A 21,679-nucleotide genomic window follows, 5' to 3' on the forward strand; every position below is an offset into this window, starting at 1 on the left:
GTCTGCTGCATGTACAGAAACACATCAGTGCACAAGATCTCTTTAATTTTCCTACAGTGAAATGTACAACAAAACATTCTATTTGTCAGCTTTATAGTAGTCACCTGAAATGATCTTTCAGTAAAAGTTTCCAGAAAAATCTAACTTAAAGCTCTGACTGTTCTTGGCTCTCCCGCAATGACCAACTATTTTTAACCACGTTTAAATCAAATGGACCAATCAGGGGCTTTTACCACACGCAGAAAAAACCCTCATTTGAGCCAGCGTCCTACAGCAGCAAACCATGGCTAGAAAAAAGGAGCTCTGCATAAAATATAGAAATGTGGCCAGACTGTTAGAACACAGCAATATGTTTGAGGGTCTTTTTCCCCCAGGTCAACTAAATGCTCTAGGAGACAAAAAAAAAAGGAGGCCAGGAAAAGACAGTTGCACCCTTCATGTACAGATGAGAAACTAAACACATACCGCCAGTGACACAAATAAAAGCGCAGAAAAACGTTCAGTTAAAGTTCAAAACCAGTTGTAGCAATTCTACTTATTAATTTTTCTAATGGATTGCAGGGATAATACAAATGCTTCCTGAGTTAAGGCAAAATATTTTTTCAAAGTGGGATGCAGTGCATTTTTATGTACATCCTAGTGTTCCTTTATCAGAGAGCTCTAGCTTCAGAATATTTGTCTATACTGTTTCATAAAAAGGAATGCATAATAATTTTCCTACCGATACTTGATAACGTCCTGCCTTACCAAAACATCTTGGGTTTTTTTCTAGAAAAATAATTGTCACATAATCAGGCATGAAAATCCTGTAGAGTGCGCTTTTTTTCAACTGAAAAAAAAAAAGTGTGTGTGTTATACACGACGTTTCACAGTAAATTACTGTATTTGTGCAATGGTTGATCAGACGAAAATAATCACTGACCACAATCGCAAAACATTGGATGCAACAGGAATTGAACCCGGCGAGCGTGTAGAATTCTAACCATTAGACCAGCGGGGATATGACATATGAAAAGGCATTTGATTTGATTTCATTATCATACTATTGTTCTGCACAGTACCAGAGACAAATGTAAGAATGCATAGAACAATGTTGTCCTGAAAGACAAAGGCGTGATGAGGGAAGTAACTGGTTATATATGATAATGATTCTGTCTCTGGGGGGCATTAAATAAATTCATTGTAAATTTTACGTTGGTATTGTGTTCATAGTTTACATCGTCAATAGAGGATTTTAATAATGGCCGCACGGATTCAACAATGTCACTGACTACGCTTAATTTGAGCTGAAAAGTGAAGCGAACGTAATTATTTTTTCAATCAAAGATTAGGAGTACGCTTTATGCATAAATAAATTGGGCATTTCCCCCACACCCTTCTCACCACCGACTCATTTTAATTATTTTGGTTATCCGCATGACGAAAATGGTAGTTAAAATGAGCACAATTATTTCTAACAGGGTAAGAATTTGTTTAGATTTTTAAAGCACACACAACATGTTCCTGCAAATGGTTCAGAAAAGTGTCTCCAAGTGACCAAGTATTGCTACTATTTTTCCTAATGTGTCAAACATCTTTCTCATAAGAATAATCCATTGCACTTAATGTCCATATCTTACACCAGTTTTAGCTTGCGTGCAGCACTGAAAGGGATCTAAAAAATAAAAAGACAACGACATGCGCTACAGTGTACTGAAAAGAAAACTTGTTGAGGGGAGGGGGAAAAAACACTACATCTGCTACTTGATTCCAGCCGACGAAACGTTCTGAAAGAGCCGAGCGAGCGCGGTTGTGTGTACTTCCCTTTGGAGCGACGGCAGCCTCCCTCTGGACACAATCGTGCGACGTCCTCAATACACGACACAAGAATGTGCGCAGAAGGAGCGGCCATCACGACGTGTCCTGCTTCTGGTAGATGGACGCTTTTTCTTTCAGGAGGTTCACGCAGAGGTGACAACTCCAGCTCCCTAATGGACAAGAATACGTTTAGTGGAGAGGCCTGTTTGAAATCATGAAAAACAAAACAATAAATATGATTTGTTGTGTTTGATACATTAGGATTTTAAAAACCTGTCCCTTTTATTCTTTCATTTTTGGTTTCACAACCCTTGGAGAAGGGATGTCAAACTCCTATGAATCAATATACCTTATTTTCCAGACTATAAAGCACACATTGACTAAAAACCCCAACTTGGGTTTAAATTTGAACATGCGCCTTATAAATGGAAACAATTGGGAATCCATACCAGTAAATTACCATATTTGGGCAATTATTGATCAGTTGAAATATTTTACTGACCTCAATTGCATAATAATGGTTGCATTAGGGAATCGAAGCTGGATAGTGACAGTAAGAGCGCCGAATCCTAACCACCAGGCCTCAAGGGACATAGATGGCGTATAAAATAGCAAGCTCTTATCACACTATTTTTTAGTCACGGTACAAGATACAAATGTTAGAGAAAACAAAGTAATTAAAAATCTGAAGTTTTGTTTCACTTTCTCTCAGCCCTAAGCATTGTAAGATAATGCGCAACAATGATTAAAATAAATTATTGGACAACGTAAACTATAAACAAAATACCAACATTAACTTTATAACGTATTTATTCAATGTCCTTCAAAGTCTGATTCATCATCAGATACACCAAAGAAAGTTGTTTACCTCGTGCTTTTCTGCAGTAACTCATATATTTCAAAACGACTTTCTGTTTTCTCCGTTTTCTAACATGGTACCGCGGATAAAAATAGTGTGATGATGAGATAAAACGTAATGCCTTTCTGTGCGTTTCTGTATCCATAGTGATCCAGTGCATAGGATATGGCGCGTTCCCTGCCACAGCATCCAATATCACTAGGAGGTTGTAAATAATACACAAAGTCGCTTTAGTGCAGTCAAGTACTTTTACGATTGTAAGAGGCGGATCCATGCCTTTGCATTCTCTGAAAATCAAGCCAGTTTGATAATGGACTGAGTGACTCCAGCCACTAGTTGGCAGTGGTAATAAAATCAACTTATGACAAAAGTAGTAGTACAGAAAAAGAGAAAAGAAAAGCTCAGTAGTGGGATTTTGCGAAAACCAACACACTTTGGATGGTCAATTATTAAAAACAGCTTGCACTTAAAGGGGTTCTATTTGGATTTTTTGGTCAACTAGCCGCTACCATCTTCTGACTTGTGTCATCATTGATGCCTCTGTCAAGCTCCTTATGTCGCGCAGGCAAGTACAAGAATGTGAGACGGCTAGAAATAAACTATTTTTTCATCTTTCTTGGGGTTTGGGTCGGCGTTTGGACTGTACTTCAAGCAGGCTTTTTCTTTTATCATTTTCATGCTACACTAAAAAATGGAAACAAGGGGACAATCGTGAGGTTACTCACCATCCCACCCCTGCCCCTCCCATTCATCCTACCTGGTGTGTTCCGCCCCCCATCATTTTTGCTAAAAGTAAGCTAAAGCGGATAGGCGTCACGGAAAAACAAACAATTAAATGGGGTTATTTTGAACTCAGTTGGGAATTGTTAACACATAGTTAATAGAGAAAATATTACACCTTTCAACTTTTTAAGGACACCTCAAACCAACACACTCCACATCAACGAGTCATGGTATTTAAAAATAGTATTGCTTAATAAATTTGATTGAAAAAAACTCTAAAAATAAAGTGAAATAATAAAACTTGATCAAAATTATCAACCGATTTTCGTTTTTGTCAATCAAGGCAGGAAGAGATCTAAACACTGTATAGAAATTGTAAACAACTGCACGTACCTTCTGGAGGCTCTGCCATTGGCGGCTTGAGACAGTACATGTGGTACCCTCGATCGCAGTCGTCGCAAAAGAGCAGCTGGTCCTTCAACAAAAGATGCAGGAACATATTTGAAGAGTTCCGCGTGCTTTCAATGGCAAAATCCGGTGCGAGAAAAGAAATCTCACATCGTTTTCAGAGGTGCCACACATGTTGCAGCACTTGCACTCGATGCACTGCCAGCGATATGTCTTGACGGCGGCCATCATGATGGTTGTGAATTGCAGGCAGGACGGGTGACCTGAAACGGGCACACATTCATTGAACGCAATTGGACGGTGAGGGGGGGAGGGCGAGCCCGAGCGCAAGGTTACCCACCCGAGCGTCCGCAGTCCGAGCAGGACACCAGCTCTTCGGACTGGCCCGTCTTGAGGTTGGTTTTGTTATCTCCCAGGCAGAAGTCGCAGTACTTGTTGGGAAGTGCCAACCCGTCCGGGCCCCTCTTGGGTGCTGCCAACAAATATATTTAAAAAAAGCTCGGAGAAGTCCAGCAAATGCCAACTGGGCTCGAATACTTACTTTTGGGCGTTTCTGGTGGTGGCGGTAGCGGTGGCTCAACAACCTCCATCTCTTCCCTATCTTCGCCCTCCTCATCAGCCAAATGTGAGTGGGTGTAGTGGTAGCTAAGGCCAGGGCGGTTCTTGTAGCGCTTGCCGCAGACTGAAGCCAACATCGGAAAAAAAAATCAGATATTAGATATATAATTTTCAGGATTGTAATTGATGACAGGATTATATAACTGATAACCCTCAATTCTTTCAACTTCAAAACTCAATTCTTTGAACTTCAAACCTTCTGCATTTTCATCTTCAATATTCAAGCCTGGTGATTAAATTTCCTTCTATATGAGCTTTAATTTTATAATTATTTTTAGATGTTTATAGATTTAATGGTCCAAACTGGACCTCGGGGATTGTATTTCGTGCTGGCATACATTATGTGTAATGGTATGTTGAAAAACCCCCTTGGATAAACTAAACCCGGATTTTGAAGAAAATAAGTCCTTAAACACAGCTTTAAACATGACTTAAAGAACTGAGAAATGAAATAAAAAAAACCTGTTAATGAGTTCTGAGAAGCAGTGCGTGTTGTGGCGTGGATGCATGGTGCATACACAAAGGCAAGCGTAAATAACTGTGAAACACGTCTACTTTTTCAAATCTACGGTTCAATTGTAGTTTAAATGTTTTTGTTTCATCTCGTTTTAAAAGCCCGAAAAAGCACGAGCAGAAAGCAACCATGACAAAAGTGACGAGCGAGCACATGAAACGCAGAGCACGAAGGAAGGAAGCCGATGTACCTTTTTCAGAAGGTTTGCAATTATGCTTTTGTTTGATAGCGTCTGAAAGAGAGGGAAGGAGACAAGAAAGCACAGACAGACACTTAGAAGAATATGACCCCTCCAGTAGGAAACAACACACATGAAATCAAAAACTTGATGAAGTGCACAGTGGCTATGCTAGCTGGCGGGATTCTAGGCGGCAGAGACAAGATGGAGGAGATTGAGACAAAGTCACGCACTGTCGCCGTCACTTACTGTCACACGCGTAAGGCTTGTCTCGCTCCTCCAAAGCTGCAGAGTCCAGCTTTTTCCTGCTGCTACCGCCCACGCTGCGACCCTAGAAACACGCCATGCTTAAAATCATGACTGAAGAGGTTTCTATTGACCGTTTGCACGTGACGTCATGTTGCCTTTTCTGGCAGGATGAAAGCCATGGCGGACAGCAAGACGCACTTGAGCGCACGGCAGTTGAGTTGAAAGAAACACCAATACCACGACAAAAGAATATGACCACCACTTTTTTCCACGGTGATGTATTCCTGTGCAGTGGGGAAACTTGTGAGCCTGATTTGTGTCTATTTTGATAAAGACAGAATGATCTGAAATGAAATGATCTGCATTTCTATAGTGCTTTTCAAGTCAATGACTTCCCAAAGCGCTTTACATTGTGCTTCACATTTCCCAATAGCGGCCGTGATCTGTGCAGCCATGTAAGGCGCTAACCTGCTTATTAGGGTTTCAGTGTCTTACCCAAGGACACTTCGGCATGTAATACGGACAAGCCGGGATTTGAACTGGGATCCCTTAATCCTAAAACGATCGCTCTACCTCCTGAGCTACTTATTAAAATCTTATTACGCCGAAATGAACTGCCAAAATACCAATGGTGAAATGAGAGACTAATGTTCATAAGAGAAAAGCAGGGTGCTGGAACCAATCCCAGCCATCTCTGGGCAGTGGGCAGGGGACACCCCGAACTGGTTGCTAACCTGTCACAGGGCACACAGAGACAAACAACCATTCAGACGCTCACTCACACCTAGGAACGATTTGAACCGGCCAATTCAACTGACATGCATGTTTTTGGAATGTGGAAGGAAACCGGAGTGCCGGGAGAAAACCCACACTGGCCCAGGGAGAACATGCAAACTCCGCACAGGAAGGCTGGTAGGTGGATTCGAACCCATGACCTTAGAACTGTGCCGCGGATGCGCTAACCACTCCTTGACTGTGCCGCCTCAGAGAAAACATTTCACCAAAATAACTATTTTCAACATGATCAAAAGTGATTTCTATACATGGTGCAAATACCCCGTTGGTTTACTGTTTTATTACATTCCCCCTAAAACAAAGTCGTTTCAGTAACCTTTACGCAAAGGGAACATTTCACACCCTGAGCATTTGTCGGCAAAACGAAATACAGTAATGCATACCAGCTACAAAGAACTGGTAAGCATCCAGACTTTGATAAGCTTTTAGATCAGCACCAGTGTATGGGGATACTCCATTTACAATATAGTGGTGGAGATGGTGTGGACTGAAGTCAGCCGGACTGGACGATCTGTTTAGATGTGTCATCCTGGGTTTCTCTAAATAGCGCGCCCATTGTGCTTTCCGACAAGGTGAGCCACCTCACCAGACAGCTGGACAATATTGGTTTGACTAGTTTTTGCCAATGGTGTTGAATAGTATAGCTGCTTTTTTTGTTGTTGAAGTCTAATGTTTACTGACCTCAATCACTGTTTACTACGGGTTACTACCGTCCGTCATGGTGTCGTCACGTGGTTAGGTCACGTGTGTGCAAAGGATCAATAGCAACTTTGGGAAATCAAATTTAAAAGGAAGCAGAAATCTCACCATTTAAAAGAAAACGCTAGCCCAGTATTAGGTCGGCCAAGGGGGCCAACCTGATAGTGAGGGTGTGGCTACACACCCTCAATTTTAAATAAAAAAAGAACAAACAAACATATAATACATTTAATTATATAATAATCTGTACTGGTGCACTCTGGTGCTCGGTCTAAAAAAAAAAAAAAAGTTGGGGAAAGGTAAAATAACACCATCACAACTTTTTAGATGGGGAGGGAACATAATAGCACAAATCATTATTTCTATCCAAAACAAACTGTTCAAAAGTGTTTACTTGACCGAAGCGTTTATTTACCTTCCCCTTTCCTTTTCCTCTTCTTTTAGGCGTGTCTTCTTCGTAATCCTCGTCGTCCAGGTCATCGAGAAAGTCATCCGGATCCAGGATTTTCTGGCACACGCAAGTGACAAGTTTTATAACAAAGTTCGATTGTTTCAACTAGATTATCACAGGACATGTTTTTGTTATATTTTTGCGGTCGACCTGCGATTTAAAATGTTTAGGCAGAACCTTTCTGTTGCGCGCGGAGTGGTTCAAGCCGGCGGCGTAGTCACTGAGGTTGGAGTCTTCCTCCGATGCTCGCAGATCAGCGGGGGTGCGTTTCTCCAAAGAGTCGCCCTTGAGCAAAGCCTCCAGGCTACTGCCGTCGGATGACAAAAGCACATCCTTCTTCAGCCCTAAATCGATCTCTGCAAAGTCAAACGCAAACACGGGCAAAGCTTAATATTTCACTTTTGTTCGGCACGGGGCGCCAAGAACATCCCAATACAAAATACCTGACTTGGCTGAGGGAAAGATGAGACGAGGGTCCTCGGGAGGTTGCGATTTTCTTTTCTTCCTCCATCTTCTGGAAGGATAAGTATAGAGCTGGCCAGGGGCCTTGCCTAAGGAGCAAAACCACTTTTATAAATGTATGCAGATTTTACACCCCTTTGCCCATACCTTTGCCTGACAGTAAACATTTTTTTTTTAAAACACCTGAATTCTATTCCTTCTTTTCAGCATTTACATGCTTCCATTAGGTGAAATTATTCGCAAGTATAATATCAGTTTCCACTGCTACCCAGATGACACTCAACTCTATCTTCCGTTGGAGGAATCTGCCACACTAAATGGTGGAAATTTAGAGGCCTGCCTCACTGAGATAAAAGAATGAATGTCACTCAATTTCTTGCGTCTTAACTCTGAAAAGACCGAAATGTTAGTTCTTGGTCTATCCAAATGCCGTGACTTATTCTCAAAAACTGCTGTGAACATTGACAAATGTCGCATCACACTGAGTGACTCAGTTAAAAATGTAGGTGTCATATTTGATCCCGATCTGTCCTTTCAAACACATGTGAAGAAAATGACTAGAACCGCTTTCTTCCATCTTTGCAACATTGCTAAAATTCATCCCACGCTGTCTCAGTGGGATGCGGAGATTATAATTCACGCATTTGTTACCTCCCGTCTCGATGACTGTAATGCACTACTCCCCGGTCTCCCTAAGTCCAGAATCGAGAGTCTTCAGCTGGTACAAAATGCTGCAGCGAGTCTTTTAACTAGGACAAAAAAGTCCGATCACATCGCGCCGATTTTGACTAACCTGCATTGGCTCCCTGTTAGCCTAAGATGTGATTTCAAGGTTAGAGACTTATTGTGATTAAGGGCTATACAAATAAAAATGACTTGACTTGACTTGAATTTCAAGGTTCTCTTAGTATTATACAAAATCATACATGGACTTGCTTCCTCATAACTTTCAGATCTGATTTCCCCTAATGTTCCGGTCCGAAGCCTTCGTTCTGAAAGCGCCGGTCTGATCCCAAGAGCCAAGAAGTGTTCCGCAGGTCCGAGAGCGTTCTCCATCCGGGAACCGGTGCTGTGGAATGCTCTTCCCCCTGAGATCCGATGGCAACCTCAGTGGAAATGTTTAAATCCAAGCTTAAAACACACCTCTACTCTATAGCATATGAATAACCTATACTTTTTGTGGACAATATCTCTGTATTATTTGTAATTGCAACATCCTTTGCTGTCTGGTCATCCTGAAAGGGGGGATTCCACATGTGCGGTCCCTTCTCAAGGTTTCTTCATTTTCCTCATGTTGAGGTTTTTGAGTTTTTCCTTGCCCTCATGTTGGTTCCAGATCAGGGGTTGGTGTCATAATAGTCTGTGCAATAACCTGTGCAGCCCTTTGAGACTCTTTGTGATTAAGGGCGTCACAAATAAATATGACTTGACTAGTCCTTACCAGGGCCTCTGTGCCTCTTCTCCATCCAAATGTAGCAGTTGCTCTGAGCCACGCCTGTTTGGGAGTCAAGGAAGGGCATGCGCACACTCCTCTCCGCACACAAGCGGGCATTGTAGTTGTGGCATTGTTCCATGGCATCTCTATAGTACTGCTCTCCTAACCTAGGGACATAAAAAGATGTGATATCAACAACAACAATAAACAGAAAGAAGATTTCAACTTTGACATTGCATAAAACTAGAACAGGGTTCATACACCTTTTTCGTGGTCGAATTTCAGACAATTTTCCAATGTCTCCAGTACCATTAAGACATTTACCAATGGGACACGCCATCTTAATTCTTGAAAAGGCCTATAAAAAATGTCCATAATAAATCATCATTTCATCGTGCCCCATTTAGATGTAGCAAATAATTTTATAGTTAAGTGGTACATTCGTAGGTAATCTCTGTGAATTACCTGTCAACTGACTGGAGGGGGCAGATTTTGGATTATTTTTTTGAAAACTGCAGCATGCAGCGCCTGAATTTGTTCCACGTTTTAGACATATTTTGTATTTTCTAGCCGTTGTTCATTAAAATGGCATTTGGGCCGAGATGCGTGGGGGCGATGACACTTCATAAAACAGCATTTTCAAGGATTTCAAGCACCGGTTTGAACCCTGTTGGAAGTGTAGTGTTCGAGGTTAACTTATGCCACACAACTTTGCATGATTCAAATCTAAAAAAAACTCCATCACAGATGCAAGCTAGTGTCGTTATCATTAACTTCCACCGTAGAATTGATTTTAGCAGTTCACCTATAAAAAAAGCAAGACTAAAATTGTATCCAGAAAAATACAGGACTTATTCATGCAAAGCGGATAAGACCTGCTACTTTTAAATGTATTTCTTCATTGCTGTATGCATAACAGTACATTTAGGGTGTAATTATACTATCAATGCTACTTGTAGTGTGACCGTCGGGTAATTTGGCACCAATTGTGAAAGACTCCAAAAATGGTGTAGTCTGTTTTAGATATAAGAGATACTTGATTCTTCATATTCTACATCTACTTTTTTTCTATTTGTACTTTTGGCATGATATGGTTTTCTTAGAAGTGGGGTGTGTAGTTTGAGATGTCCTTAGAGAGTTTAAATTACATATTTTTTCTATTAAGTGTGTGTTAAAATGGGCTAAAAGATAAAACTGTTTAAAAAAAAAAAAAAATATATATATATATATATATATTGATACATAATAAGCATTTGCATATTCACGGTGGCAGTTGTACTGAACAATAAGCTCATGAACGCTGTAGATGGGAGTCCGGGGTGGTAACACTGCTCACTCGATATAGAGTTTCTAGCAGTATCGTGTAGAGTCTGTAGACCCTTCTATCTACCGAGAGAGCTAACTGTGGTCATTGTGCTTGCTGTTTATGTTCCACCGGATGCTAACGTTTGCATAGCGCTAAATCTCCTGCCCGCTGCTATCAATAAATAGCAGCTTGCACACCCCGACGGAGCTTTTATCGTCGCCGGCGACTTTAATCGGGCATGTTTAAGGACTGTACTTCCCAAATCCATTCAACACGTGGACTGAGCAATTAGGGAAAAAACACTGGACCGTGTGTACAGTAAGATCAAACATCTCGTTGGATCCGCCCATCTCTGTCTGTCCCTTAACCCCTCATACAGCCCCCCTCCGGAGGAAACAAAGCCTATACAACAAAGACAGTTAAAACACCTTCTTTGTTCCTTTATCTGTTTGTTTTCCTTATCCTCACTGTAAAATGTGGAACTGGAGTGCCACGTCCAATTTCGTTGTCACAATATATCCCATGTTGTAACAATGACAATAAAGGTATATTCTATTCTATTGTATTCTATTCTAATAATGCTGTCGGGAAGAAGCGGTTTTGTTCAATGTCCTGTAGATGCGATGAGATTTATTCCGTCAGTATCACGGCTGGTGAATCACTGGACTCAACTGTGTGAAACGTTTTAAACCACTGAAAACGTTTGACACAATTGCTTCGGTTGTTCACGAACTAACGTCACGACTCACCGCACCCTTTTATGCGACATGCTTCAAGACACTAAGCCATTTGAACACAATCGATTGAATAGTCTAAGAGCTCCGGTTTGTTTGAACCGTCGCTGGTTTTTCACGCATCGATGTTTTTTGAATCCATTCCCTTTGGTGATGCTTCAAGGCAGTTTCTTACCAAAACATCATCTGAAGTCATGTGAAGCAACCGTTGGAAACCATCGTCAAACAGAAGTGAACCACGTCAAGCATCTTTGCTAAACTTCATAACTCGTGCGTACTTAATAATGCTGTTACTTGACAGTAGTGATGTGCTCCTCGGCTCGAATCGGCTTTCGTTTCACCGCATTATTTCCGTTTACAAATAAACAGACATGTAAAATGATTCCCAAAATGGTTGTTAGTGCTCCTCTTTAGATTGATACGAGGGTTTGTTCATGCTAGTTTATTCACGCACAAAGCACAAAGTTTAACGTAACTTGCGTCTCTCTCGACACATATATTACACGTGTCTCCCTCTTACCTTTACTGCTCGTGCGCCCCCTGGCGGCCATTACAAAAAACGCATCTATTACCTGCATCGTTGCATAAGCTGCAGAGTTGGGCTTATAGTCCGAATTTTACGGTAACAAAACTATTCATGTCACACTCTTTTTCCAGTAACGGGATAACAAACTAATTATATTTTCTGTCATTACAACGCCGTTAATGTAACTGCCGGTCAAAAGCGGTGCATTATTTTGGACTTATTGGATAATGTCACCATTAAAAATAGCGACTACAAAATTGTTAGTTCGAAATTACCAATAAAGAATTTATTAATGCGCTGAAAGAAAAGAAAAACGAGGGCTGATTTGCAGCATCTCGTGTCATTCCCTCCAAAACAATCGGTCGACATGCACTTTGGGGGAATTTTCTTTTATCGACTTTCAAATGTGTTGAGGATAATTAAGGTCAAAATGTTTTTATTTTTGTGAATTTATAAATATTTTCATTTTATTTCAGTATTAATGTGGGTATATAAAAGGGTGTGTCCTTTTTCTTCTTTTAATCTCTCTTTTTTCCTTTTTTTTGTATTTTTTCTATTGTTTTGTTTTTCCCCTATTGAATAAATTGGAAAATTGGCATTGAAAGTCTTTAGAAGTGCTGAAATCCGGCTATAAAAAAATATTTACGAACCCTGTTCATTATATAAAAATTCAAACATTATCCAATTCAGACCACGAATAACTCATTTTTCTCAATCAAAAACAACAAGAGGTATCAGTGACTAGATTCATTTGGAGGCAATAATCCGATAGGAAAGGGAAGATTGTATTTTCTGAAGCAATCCCGATAAAATGTGAGCGAATGGGTAAGTGTGAAGCACATTGTAAATCGCTTCGGGAGCTCTTCAGTGACTTGAAAAGTGCTATAGACATGCAGACCATTTAAATGATAAACATAACTTTATATTGTTTACTGATTATTTCTGATATTGTTTACTGTTTCTTTTTGTTGCATTTCAAGTGTAGGAAAAATATATTGCTGTGAGGTGAAATAAATATGACATGGTTCAGAAACACAACTACCTGTCTGTTCTCTATTCAACTGACTCGAATACTGCTCAGAAAATATTCAATTTTTTTACGTTATTTGAAAAGTTACTGGCAGCACGGCGACGCAGCGGTTAACGGCACATTTCTGAGATCATGTGTTCGAACCTCCTGTGTGGAGTTTGCTTGTTCTCCCCGTGCTCGCGTGGGTTTCCTCCGGGCTCTCCATTTCCTACCCCATTCCCAGAAACATGCATTTCAGGTTGATTGTCGGGTCCAAATTGTCCCTAGATGTGAATGAGCGAGCGAGTTGTCTGTCTCTGTGTCCCCTGCCCACTGCCCGAAGATAGCTGAGATGGGCTCCAGCACCCCCGCGACCCTAATGAGGATAATCGGTGCAGATAATGGATGGATGGATGAAAAGTTACTTTCCCTGGTAACTCGTAACTTTCACTATAGAGTCGATCAGTTACTAATTCCGCGAGGAAGAAGTAGCGAGTAACTATAACTATTTACTTTTTTAAAGTAACGTGCCCAAGACTGATGACGAATCGTTAGTTTAAAGATCAACAAGTAGGGTCGAGTAGGGTTACTTTAACTGGATTACTATCAATGACTTTTGGATGACTCCAATACCAAATATGCTCATAAATGACAAGAGAAACTCAATTTGAATAAAATGATGACTCACAACACGTGGTAAGCTTTCTCCCCTGGCTTTGATCTCTGGCAAAACGAACATCAAATACCACAGAAACAAAATGAACATAAATCCAAACAGCTTGCCGACATCATTTTTGCCGTTCCATTTATTCAGTTACTCCCCAAGCCTGCACAAAATGGAGTCATTTTATTCCTATTGAGTTTCTTTTGTCTTTTATGAGCATATTTGGTATTGGAGTCATCCAAAAGTCATTAAAAGTAATCAAGTTAAAGTAACCCTACCCAACCCTGCCTACTAATTCGGTGAGGAAGAAGTAGTGAGTAACTATAACTATTTACTTTTTTAAAGTAACGTACCCAAGACTCGTCAGTTTAAAGATCAACAAGTTAGCCCTAACGCAACAACTTTGGCTAACTTTAGCCACTTGGCAATCGCTGTATTGTGAACTGTCAACGCTGGTTGAGAACGCTGAACTATGGAAACTAACCATTAAATGAATGTACTTAAAGACACACAACGTATATTTTTCTCGTAGTTCTAAAGTTACCAGACAAGTTTAAAGACGTTTAATATGTGCTTGCTAACTCTTCGGCTTTCATTGGAGGACACGACCAACAGACAGTCGACGTCTCCTAACCTTCAACCGACCAACGGGGGGTGTTGTTCGATAAAAAGCGCCCACTCGGAGGCTAATAGCAGACTTATAGTCACCGCACGTGAGCAGTTTCGTCGTCTTGAATTGAGAGTAAAGTGTAAGAAAGTGGAAGACTTACAGTTTGACAACATTCTCGACGACAGCTGCCATCTTGCTTCCGTTTGCAGCTCCGGGGGGCTGCTGGGAAACGGTGAGCGGTGACCACTTTGCGCCGCTTAGCGGTTAAGGCTTGTCATTGCAGGGTGATTTGCTTTAACGGGCACGGTAACGCCGTTAATCGCGTGGATTCGTTCGAGGCTCAGGCGTGAATACTTGGAACCAATGTTCCCTGTCATTTTCCTTACGGGTCTGAGCGTTCACACAAAGTCAGTGAGCAACGCTTGAAACAACAGTGAGCAACGGCAATCCCAAGTGTGGTAAGATAATTAATTATCCAACATGTCCAAAACTTGACATCAAGTTACATTTTGCTGAGTTTCCGGCAATGCAAAATTATTTTTCTCTTTTGATTGAATTGACTCATGTACTATTGCAAAGGTTGTACGGCCTACAAACGTCGTTTGTTTTTACAATTCTTTCACAAGATTTCCATTTCTTTTTTTCCTGATATATTTTGTCGCATAATACTAACATTTTTGAGGGCTTATTGAGTCGGTTGCACGATACACAACTGTATTCAATCACATTTGTTTACTGGAAGTACAATGTTGGCAACAAGATTGACTTGGTGTAATTGGAAATTATTTGAATGCAACACAAACCTTTTCTTCTTTTTTCCTGTTTTTTTCTACTTTTTAAAAAAAAATTCCTATAAAAAAAAATCTCATACATTTCTTTAGCTTTTACAAAAGATACAGTCAGTTAGGGTTGCATTTCTTTGACTACTGTTAAAACGTGCCAGAATTGCCATGGCGCCCAATTGGCTCCGCTTGTGTGTCGCCAGCTGCAGCTTGTTGACAGATCGGCTCCCTGTCAGTATTCAAACTCTGTCCTGTCAGTTCCCTTTTGTCGGTCCGTCTGCGAATCTCCGTTTTTACACGGCAAGCCCTTTTTCGCCCGTCCTGTTTTTTGCTCCTGTTTGTCTCCCGCTACGGTCTGTTTTGATCTCAACCACGTTTGCTCACCCGTCCCGAATTACGACCTGTTTTGATCTCGACCAAGTCTCCCGTCCCGAATAACGATCCGTTTTTGAGCTTGACCACGTCTGCTCTCCTCTCCTCAGTCAATTGGGGTTTTTGTCATATAGCGGAGGAGCATTGAATTGAACTAAAACACATTACATGTCAAACACACATGGTAGATATAAACATTCTCACTAGTTCATTATTGGCATAAAAAACCTTAGCTGTAGGGCTAGGGGTCTTCTCAGAGGCTCACATTTAAATTATGATTCAGGCATGTAAGATTTGATTGTAAAACGATTATTGAAGGTTTTTCTCTTAATATTTTAATTTCTTTCACTGAGATTTAATCTGAGATTTGTTTTAAAAGAAGAAAAAAAGCAAAAAAATGGAATTCATTTCCACTACAGTTCAACTCTGGGAAACTCATGCAGACTGGAAAGTTACAAAAATAGTATACAAACACTAAATGATTAATGATTTAAAAGTCTTTCTGGTTTCTATGAAAATGTTTACCTGGATATGGCTGTTAATGACCACATCTACTAAAAAATAGAAGCTAAAGCTCTTTTAAACCTCCGCAATCACATTTGGGTGCAATTTTTTTTTTTTGCTTTAAACAAGGCCTAGCTAGCTTTATATCTTCGGGATGGGTTTCCTAGATGTCCTTGGTAGATTAATGGTGGTCACCAAATCCAGCTACTGTGGGTGCTTTGCGAGTAGCGCCTGGCTTTGGCGACATCAGGTGGACACATTTAAGACTGCAGGTCATTGTTAGGGTCATTTTTCTCTCGTGCTTCTCTTAGCATTGTCCCGGGCCACATAAATAGATATGGTAGGCAGGCCACGAGTTCGTCACATGCGCATTAGAACTCCAAAAAAAGGACTATTGTGACATTTCTGCCTCATATCCTCCCCCAAAACAATCGCACATTTTTTGATTAAACCAGATTTTATTATTCCTAATATTTTAGCTGTAGATACACAAGTCAACAAACATGTTTTGGAATCATCATGAAAAAAAAAATGCTCCACGGCACACCGACACTGTGTAGAAGAGCTGCTTGCCTATTACAGACACGTACCTGAAAATATGGACAGCAATTACACTTTTTTTGCATTAGTAACAGTAGTAAGAACAACAGTAGCCATAATGATCGTAATAGCAATAATCAATAGTAGTGTTATTCACAACTACGGAGGAAGAAAACGGACATTGTCAAAAGCAAAGAGATAATGAATTTTTTTTAGTCAAACAAACCACTGAAAAATGACCAGTTCCGCCTCGACTGCAAATACCCTGCCTCCTTCTTTCCGCAAAAAATAAATTAAAAAAAATATCACCCTTTTCAGTGCTCTCCCGCTTCTACAAAGTAGTTTTCTGGGCGCCCTTTTTCAAAAATCTTCTCAAAACTGTACACGCTTCCGGGCATGCAGCATGCAGGAGAGAGCACTTCCGTTTGTAGTTTTGGGCCTACTGACGTAGATTACATTCACGTGAGTTGAAGTAAGACAATGTTCCGCAAAACCGCGTCCATCTTTGTGCTCAACGAACAATTTAGGGGCGGGATTGGTGTCACGTTAGACCGAATTGGACATTTGGTCACCCTGTACTCCTGGGGTGTCAAACTGGTTTTAGCTGGGGGCCACAAATGCTATAAAAAAAATCTCACAGGGGCCGGACTCTTAAAAACAGAGTAACAGTGAGAGAAAAAGAGAGCAGAATAGAGATATGAATAGAGAAGGGGGAAATAAATACAGAGAGAAAAATTAAGTGGAAAAAAGAGAAAGATGAAAAGAATAAGAGAAGTGAAACGACAGAAAGAAAAAGAGTCAGCAGGAGAAAAAGAGACAAAGTGAGGTGAGAGAGAGAGGTCGAAAAAGGGAAAGGGTGAGGGTGAGAAAGAAAGAAATAGAAAGAAAGAGAATTAAAGTGTAAATTAGAGAGAGAAAATAGAAAGAGAGCAAGACAGAGAAAAACCGAGAGAAAGAGAGAGTGAACAGGAGAAAGAAAAAGAGGGAGAAAGAGCGAGTGAACAGGAGAAAGAAAAAGAGGGAGGAATAAATTAAAAAGAAGTGAGTCAGAGATAAATAGAGAAATCTACCACAATTGTTTTGCAAGTGTTAACTGGCTTTGGTGACACCCGGTGGAGATATTTAAAACTCCAGCTCATTTTCCTCTTGCGCTTCTCTCACTGTTATCTTGCGGGCCGGATTTAAACCATCGGCCGCCTGTTCGACACCTGTACTGTACTCTGACCGGAGTCACGCTTGTACCGGTTCCGCGTTTGTTCGGAATAAGGCTAAGCGTTCCATTTCAAAGCAGTAGCTTTCCATCTCTCTCTGTCAGTATGTAGCGGGGACATATTAACTCTCCGGTTTCATATCGTTATCAAGTTACCTCCTGTTGAATTTTGGCAGTAAGCAAAGGCAAATCGACACCTGGATGAAAGTGACGCTACAACTTCATTTGAAGAGTCTAATCCGAGGCCTAAATAGTTCTCGACGATGTAGAAATCCACAAAAGATGGGTTGATGGTAATACTCAGTTAAACCTACAGTATAACCATGCCACAAAGCACAAACACCGTTATAGAGGATTCAAAAGCTGTCTGAAATCCATCGGACAGTCCCGTTTTAGCAAAACATCGGGCCCTTGAAGTACACGGGAGAGCATGTTTCTCTGTGGACTCTTAAAAAGGCTCAAAGTGGTCTTGTTTCATAACCAGCCCGATGTGCTTCCCATTTGAAATTGAGCGCTGTGATGCCGAGAAATGCATCCCTGCCGAGATTTGCATCCCCTAGCTCAGGGGTGTCAAACTCATTTGAACTCGGGGGCCACACCATAGAACAAACATTCTGTCGGGGGCCGGACTAGTAGATTCAAGAGAAAGAAAGACCTAAAGAAATAAGAGAAAGAGGGAGGGAAAAGGAGAGAGGGCGGGACAAAGAAAGAAAAAGAGGGAGAGAGCGTGAGACACAAAAAAGTCGTGAGAGAGGGGAGAGGAGTAAAGAAATCCAAAGAAAAGCGAAAAGAAAGCGCGAAGGGTATGAAGAGAGAAAGAGAAAAGGAAAAAAGGAAGTGAGAGCAAAATAAGTTAAAAAGACAGAGAGAGAAAGAGACAAAGAGCAACAAAGGAAGAGAAAAAGAGAGACACAGAGAGTGGGAGAAAAGGGGTGGAAAAGAGAGAGAGAGAGGGAAAAAGAAATACAAGTACAGTGTCTTTGTTCAAGGAACCTGGCTTTGGCAACATCAAGTTGACACATTTCAACCTGCAGCTCGTTTATCTCTTGCGCTTCTTTGAGTGTTGTCTCGCGGGCCGGATTCAATCCCTTAGCGGGCCTGATCTGGCCCGCGGGCCGCCTGATTGACACCTGTGCCCAAGCTACTATAACCACTTTTACCTGGTTTTATCACTTTTTGGGAATGTGACGGTGAACATATAACCAAAAACACTTCGTCTTGCATTTGTTGGAAATGTAATTTGAGCAGTTTATTCTGCCTTTTTCGACTCAAATCGCTCGTATTGAAACTGTTATGCACTCTATCATAATAAGCTTTATGGTTGAGTGCATAACAGTTCTCAAAAGTGATTTATACGTGTGCATTACCGTTCGATTCCATTCACAACAAATACAAAGACGGAATGGTTTAAGTTGCACTACATTCCCAACAAATGCAAGATGAAGTGGTTTTGGTTATATGTTCGCCATTTATTTCCCGAAAAGTGAGATAAAACCAGGTCAAAGTGCTTATAGTAGCTAGGGGATGCAAATCTCGCATAACACCGGCTGCCCCCAAATGCTAGAGTGATGACATAAAGGGGAAAAAAATACCCCAAAAATAGGCAATTCCAGAAAAGAAATTCAGAATTTTCATCCGCATTTGGTAGCATCCATCAAGCCGTTATGCGATGAGTAATATCGACGTGCAAAGTCCACATCACACGCACGCACGCAAACACTCTAGAAAAACTAACGTTGGAAAATCAAGCAAAATCCATCACTCTGGTGATCATTCAGGCAGTTTTCGCAAAACCAAAAATCAAACCGCTTATTAAATATATCATTTGCTTTCACTTACGGCAGACTGCTAAAATGAACGGCGCTTTATTTTAAAAGAAGAAGTCACTCGGGTAGCACGGTTTCCTAAAAGTTATTCAGAATAACAATACCGACATTCTCCACTAGTTGTACTTAGTCTCTGACAACAACATGGATAATCAAATGATTGTTTTGTTTTTTCCAAACCAGCAACAACGAAAAGATAAATAGTAATCGTATCGGTGGGGTTAATAAGTCGGAAAGCAGATCTGAGGCGATCGATCGGAAACGAAGAAGAGCTTTCGTCGGTTGGGGGGGGAAAAAAAAAAAATCGCACGGCAGTTCAAATGTGACCGACGTGGTGTCCATACTGGCTCCTCTGGTCCAGACGGAAGTTCATCGGGAAATTTCGGCCAATCGAAACAATGCGGCGGGTGAAACCAAGGGGGAGAGGCGGGAGTACATTTCCTGTAGCTGTCGAAATACAGAGCACGTTTTGTCCGGCGTGCGGTTTTATACTCTCGCTCGGTCGCAATCGGGCGTCGTTCCGGGATTCCGACCGCCGGCCTTATTTTTTCTTGCCGAAGAAGCTGAACCTCTTCTCCCGATCCTTATCCCGTCCGTCCTTGTTGCGCATGGTCACGCCTCCGGCGTCGCCGGCGGCGGGGGAGATGGGGGGCATGGTCATGGCGCGGTTGAGGACCCGCCGAGTCCCCGGCGAGTCTCCCGATCCCGACGGGATGGAACTGAGGATGGAGCGGATCCAGGAGCTCATTTCCGCCTTGGGGTGGACAGAGACGGTACAGGTCAAGCATTTTGATAGCAAAAATATCCATCCAGCCATGCATTATCTGCACCGCTTATCCTCAGTAGGGTCGCGAGGGTGCTGGAGCCCATCCCTGCTATCTTGGGGCAGTGGGCAGGGGACACCCTCAACTGGTTTCAGGGCACACAGGGACAGACAATTCACCTAGGGACAATTTGGACCAGCCAATTCACCTGACATGCATGTTTTTGGAATGTGTGAGGAAAGTGCCCGGAGGAAACCCACGCAAGCACGGTGAGAACATGCAAACTCCACACAGGAGGTTCGATCTCATGACCTCAGAACAGCGCCACGGACGCGCTAACCCAGGGGTGTCCAACTCATTTTTACTCGGGGGCCCCTCGATAGAACAAACATTCTGTCGGGGGCCGGACTAATAGATTAAAGAGAAAGAAAAAGACAGATAAGGAAATAAGAGAAAGAGGGAGGGAAAAGGAGAGGGCGGGACAAAGAAAGAAAAAAGAGAGGGGGAGAGAGTGTGAGAAACAAAAGAGATAAAAAGAGAAGTCGTGAGAGAGGGGGAAAAGAAAGGGAGAGGAAGAAAGGAATCCAAAGAGAAATAGAAAAACAGAAGGAGAGAAAAACGAAAAGAAAGCACGAAGGGTAGGAAGAGAGAAAGAGAAAAGAGAGAAAAGGAAAGGAGGAAGTTAGAGCAAAAGAATTTAAAAAGACACAAAGAGACAGAGACAGAGAGAGGGAGAAAAGGGGTGGAAAAGAGAGAGAGAGAGAGAGAGAGAGAGAGAGAGAAATAAATACAAGTACAATGTCTTTGCTTGAGGCACCTGGCTTTGGCAACCATCAAGTTGACATATTTCAACCTGCAGCTCGTTTTTCTCTTGCGCTTCTCTGAGTGTTGTCTCGCGGGCCGGATTCAATCCCTTAGCGGGCCCGATCTGGCCCGCGGGCCGCCTCTTTGACACCTGTGCGCTAACCACTCATCCGCCGTGTTGCCCTAGCAAAACGATAAAACGGGAAAAAAAATTTCGGGGTTCTCAACTACCGGGTCGCGGCCTAGTACTGGGTCGTTTGGGACCAAAAGAAAAATATTTTCCATCATTTTATTGTTTTACTGGGTTTGTACTCCTTTTTCGTGGCCAAATTTTAGCACTTTCAAGGTCAATGTTCCAATTTTTCCAGTACCACTAAAAGAGGAAATCCCGTGTGAATCGTGTATTTACAAATATATCTGCAATTTACATATAAAATATTGAAACCTGCGTGTGCAATTATCAATACATAGGATTTTTAGAAGCACGGTGGCACAGTTCTGAGGTCATGAGATCGAACCTCCTGTGTGGAGTTTGCATGTGTTCCCTGTTCTTGCTTGGGTTTCCTCCCACATTCCAAAAAAATGCATGTTAGGTGAATTGGCCGGTCCAAATTGTCCCTAGGTGTGAATGAGCCAGTGAATTGTCTATCTCTGTTTGCCCTGAGACCAGTTGAGGGTGTCCCCTGCCCACTGCCCGAGGATAGCTGGGATGGGCTCCAGCACTCCCGCGACCCTACTGAGGATAAGCGGTGCAGATAATGGATGAATGGATGATTTTTAGAGCTCGAGTAAAACGCAAATACAGTGTATTTGTGGATCTTTTTGATACAAATCTCTCCC

General features: G+C 41.7%; 2 protein-coding genes across 4 annotated transcripts in view; both read right to left on the reverse strand.

Moving 5' to 3' along the window:
- Positions 1–24: 24 nt before the first annotated feature.
- Positions 25–14,285, reverse strand: dpf2 (double PHD fingers 2). 2 transcript variants are annotated; one of them, XM_088321625.1, is made up of 12 exons: positions 14,198–14,285; positions 9,195–9,355; positions 7,735–7,842; positions 7,469–7,647; positions 7,256–7,348; positions 5,347–5,428; positions 5,110–5,151; positions 4,329–4,469; positions 4,128–4,259; positions 3,938–4,050; positions 3,773–3,854; positions 25–1,967 (listed from the first exon to the last, which is right to left on the reverse strand). In XM_088321625.1, the coding sequence occupies exons 1-12, from the start codon at positions 14,227–14,229 to the stop codon at positions 1,891–1,893; spliced, it is 1,242 nt and encodes a 413-aa protein (XP_088177751.1). In that variant the 5' UTR covers positions 14,230–14,285; the 3' UTR covers positions 25–1,890. The 2 variants fall into 2 exon arrangements, with proteins under 2 accessions (XP_088177751.1, XP_088177752.1); XM_088321626.1 differs by lacking the exon at positions 5,110–5,151.
- Positions 14,286–19,294: 5,009 nt separating this feature from the next.
- The window catches only part of sptbn2 (spectrin, beta, non-erythrocytic 2), a 65,944-nt gene continuing 63,559 nt past the window's right edge, over positions 19,295–21,679 (reverse strand). For both annotated transcript variants that reach the window (XM_088320456.1, XM_088320457.1), the window contains one exon: positions 19,295–20,025. In XM_088320456.1, coding sequence (XP_088176582.1) covers positions 19,813–20,025 — 213 coding nt within the window. In that variant the 3' untranslated portion in view covers positions 19,295–19,812. The remainder of the gene's footprint in view (positions 20,026–21,679) is intronic.

Source organism: Urocampus carinirostris, chromosome 17, assembly GCF_059441175.1.
Source record: "Urocampus carinirostris isolate Australia breed hairy pipefish chromosome 17, RoL_Ucar_1.0, whole genome shotgun sequence".
Lineage (NCBI taxonomy): Eukaryota > Metazoa > Chordata > Actinopteri > Syngnathiformes > Syngnathidae > Urocampus > Urocampus carinirostris.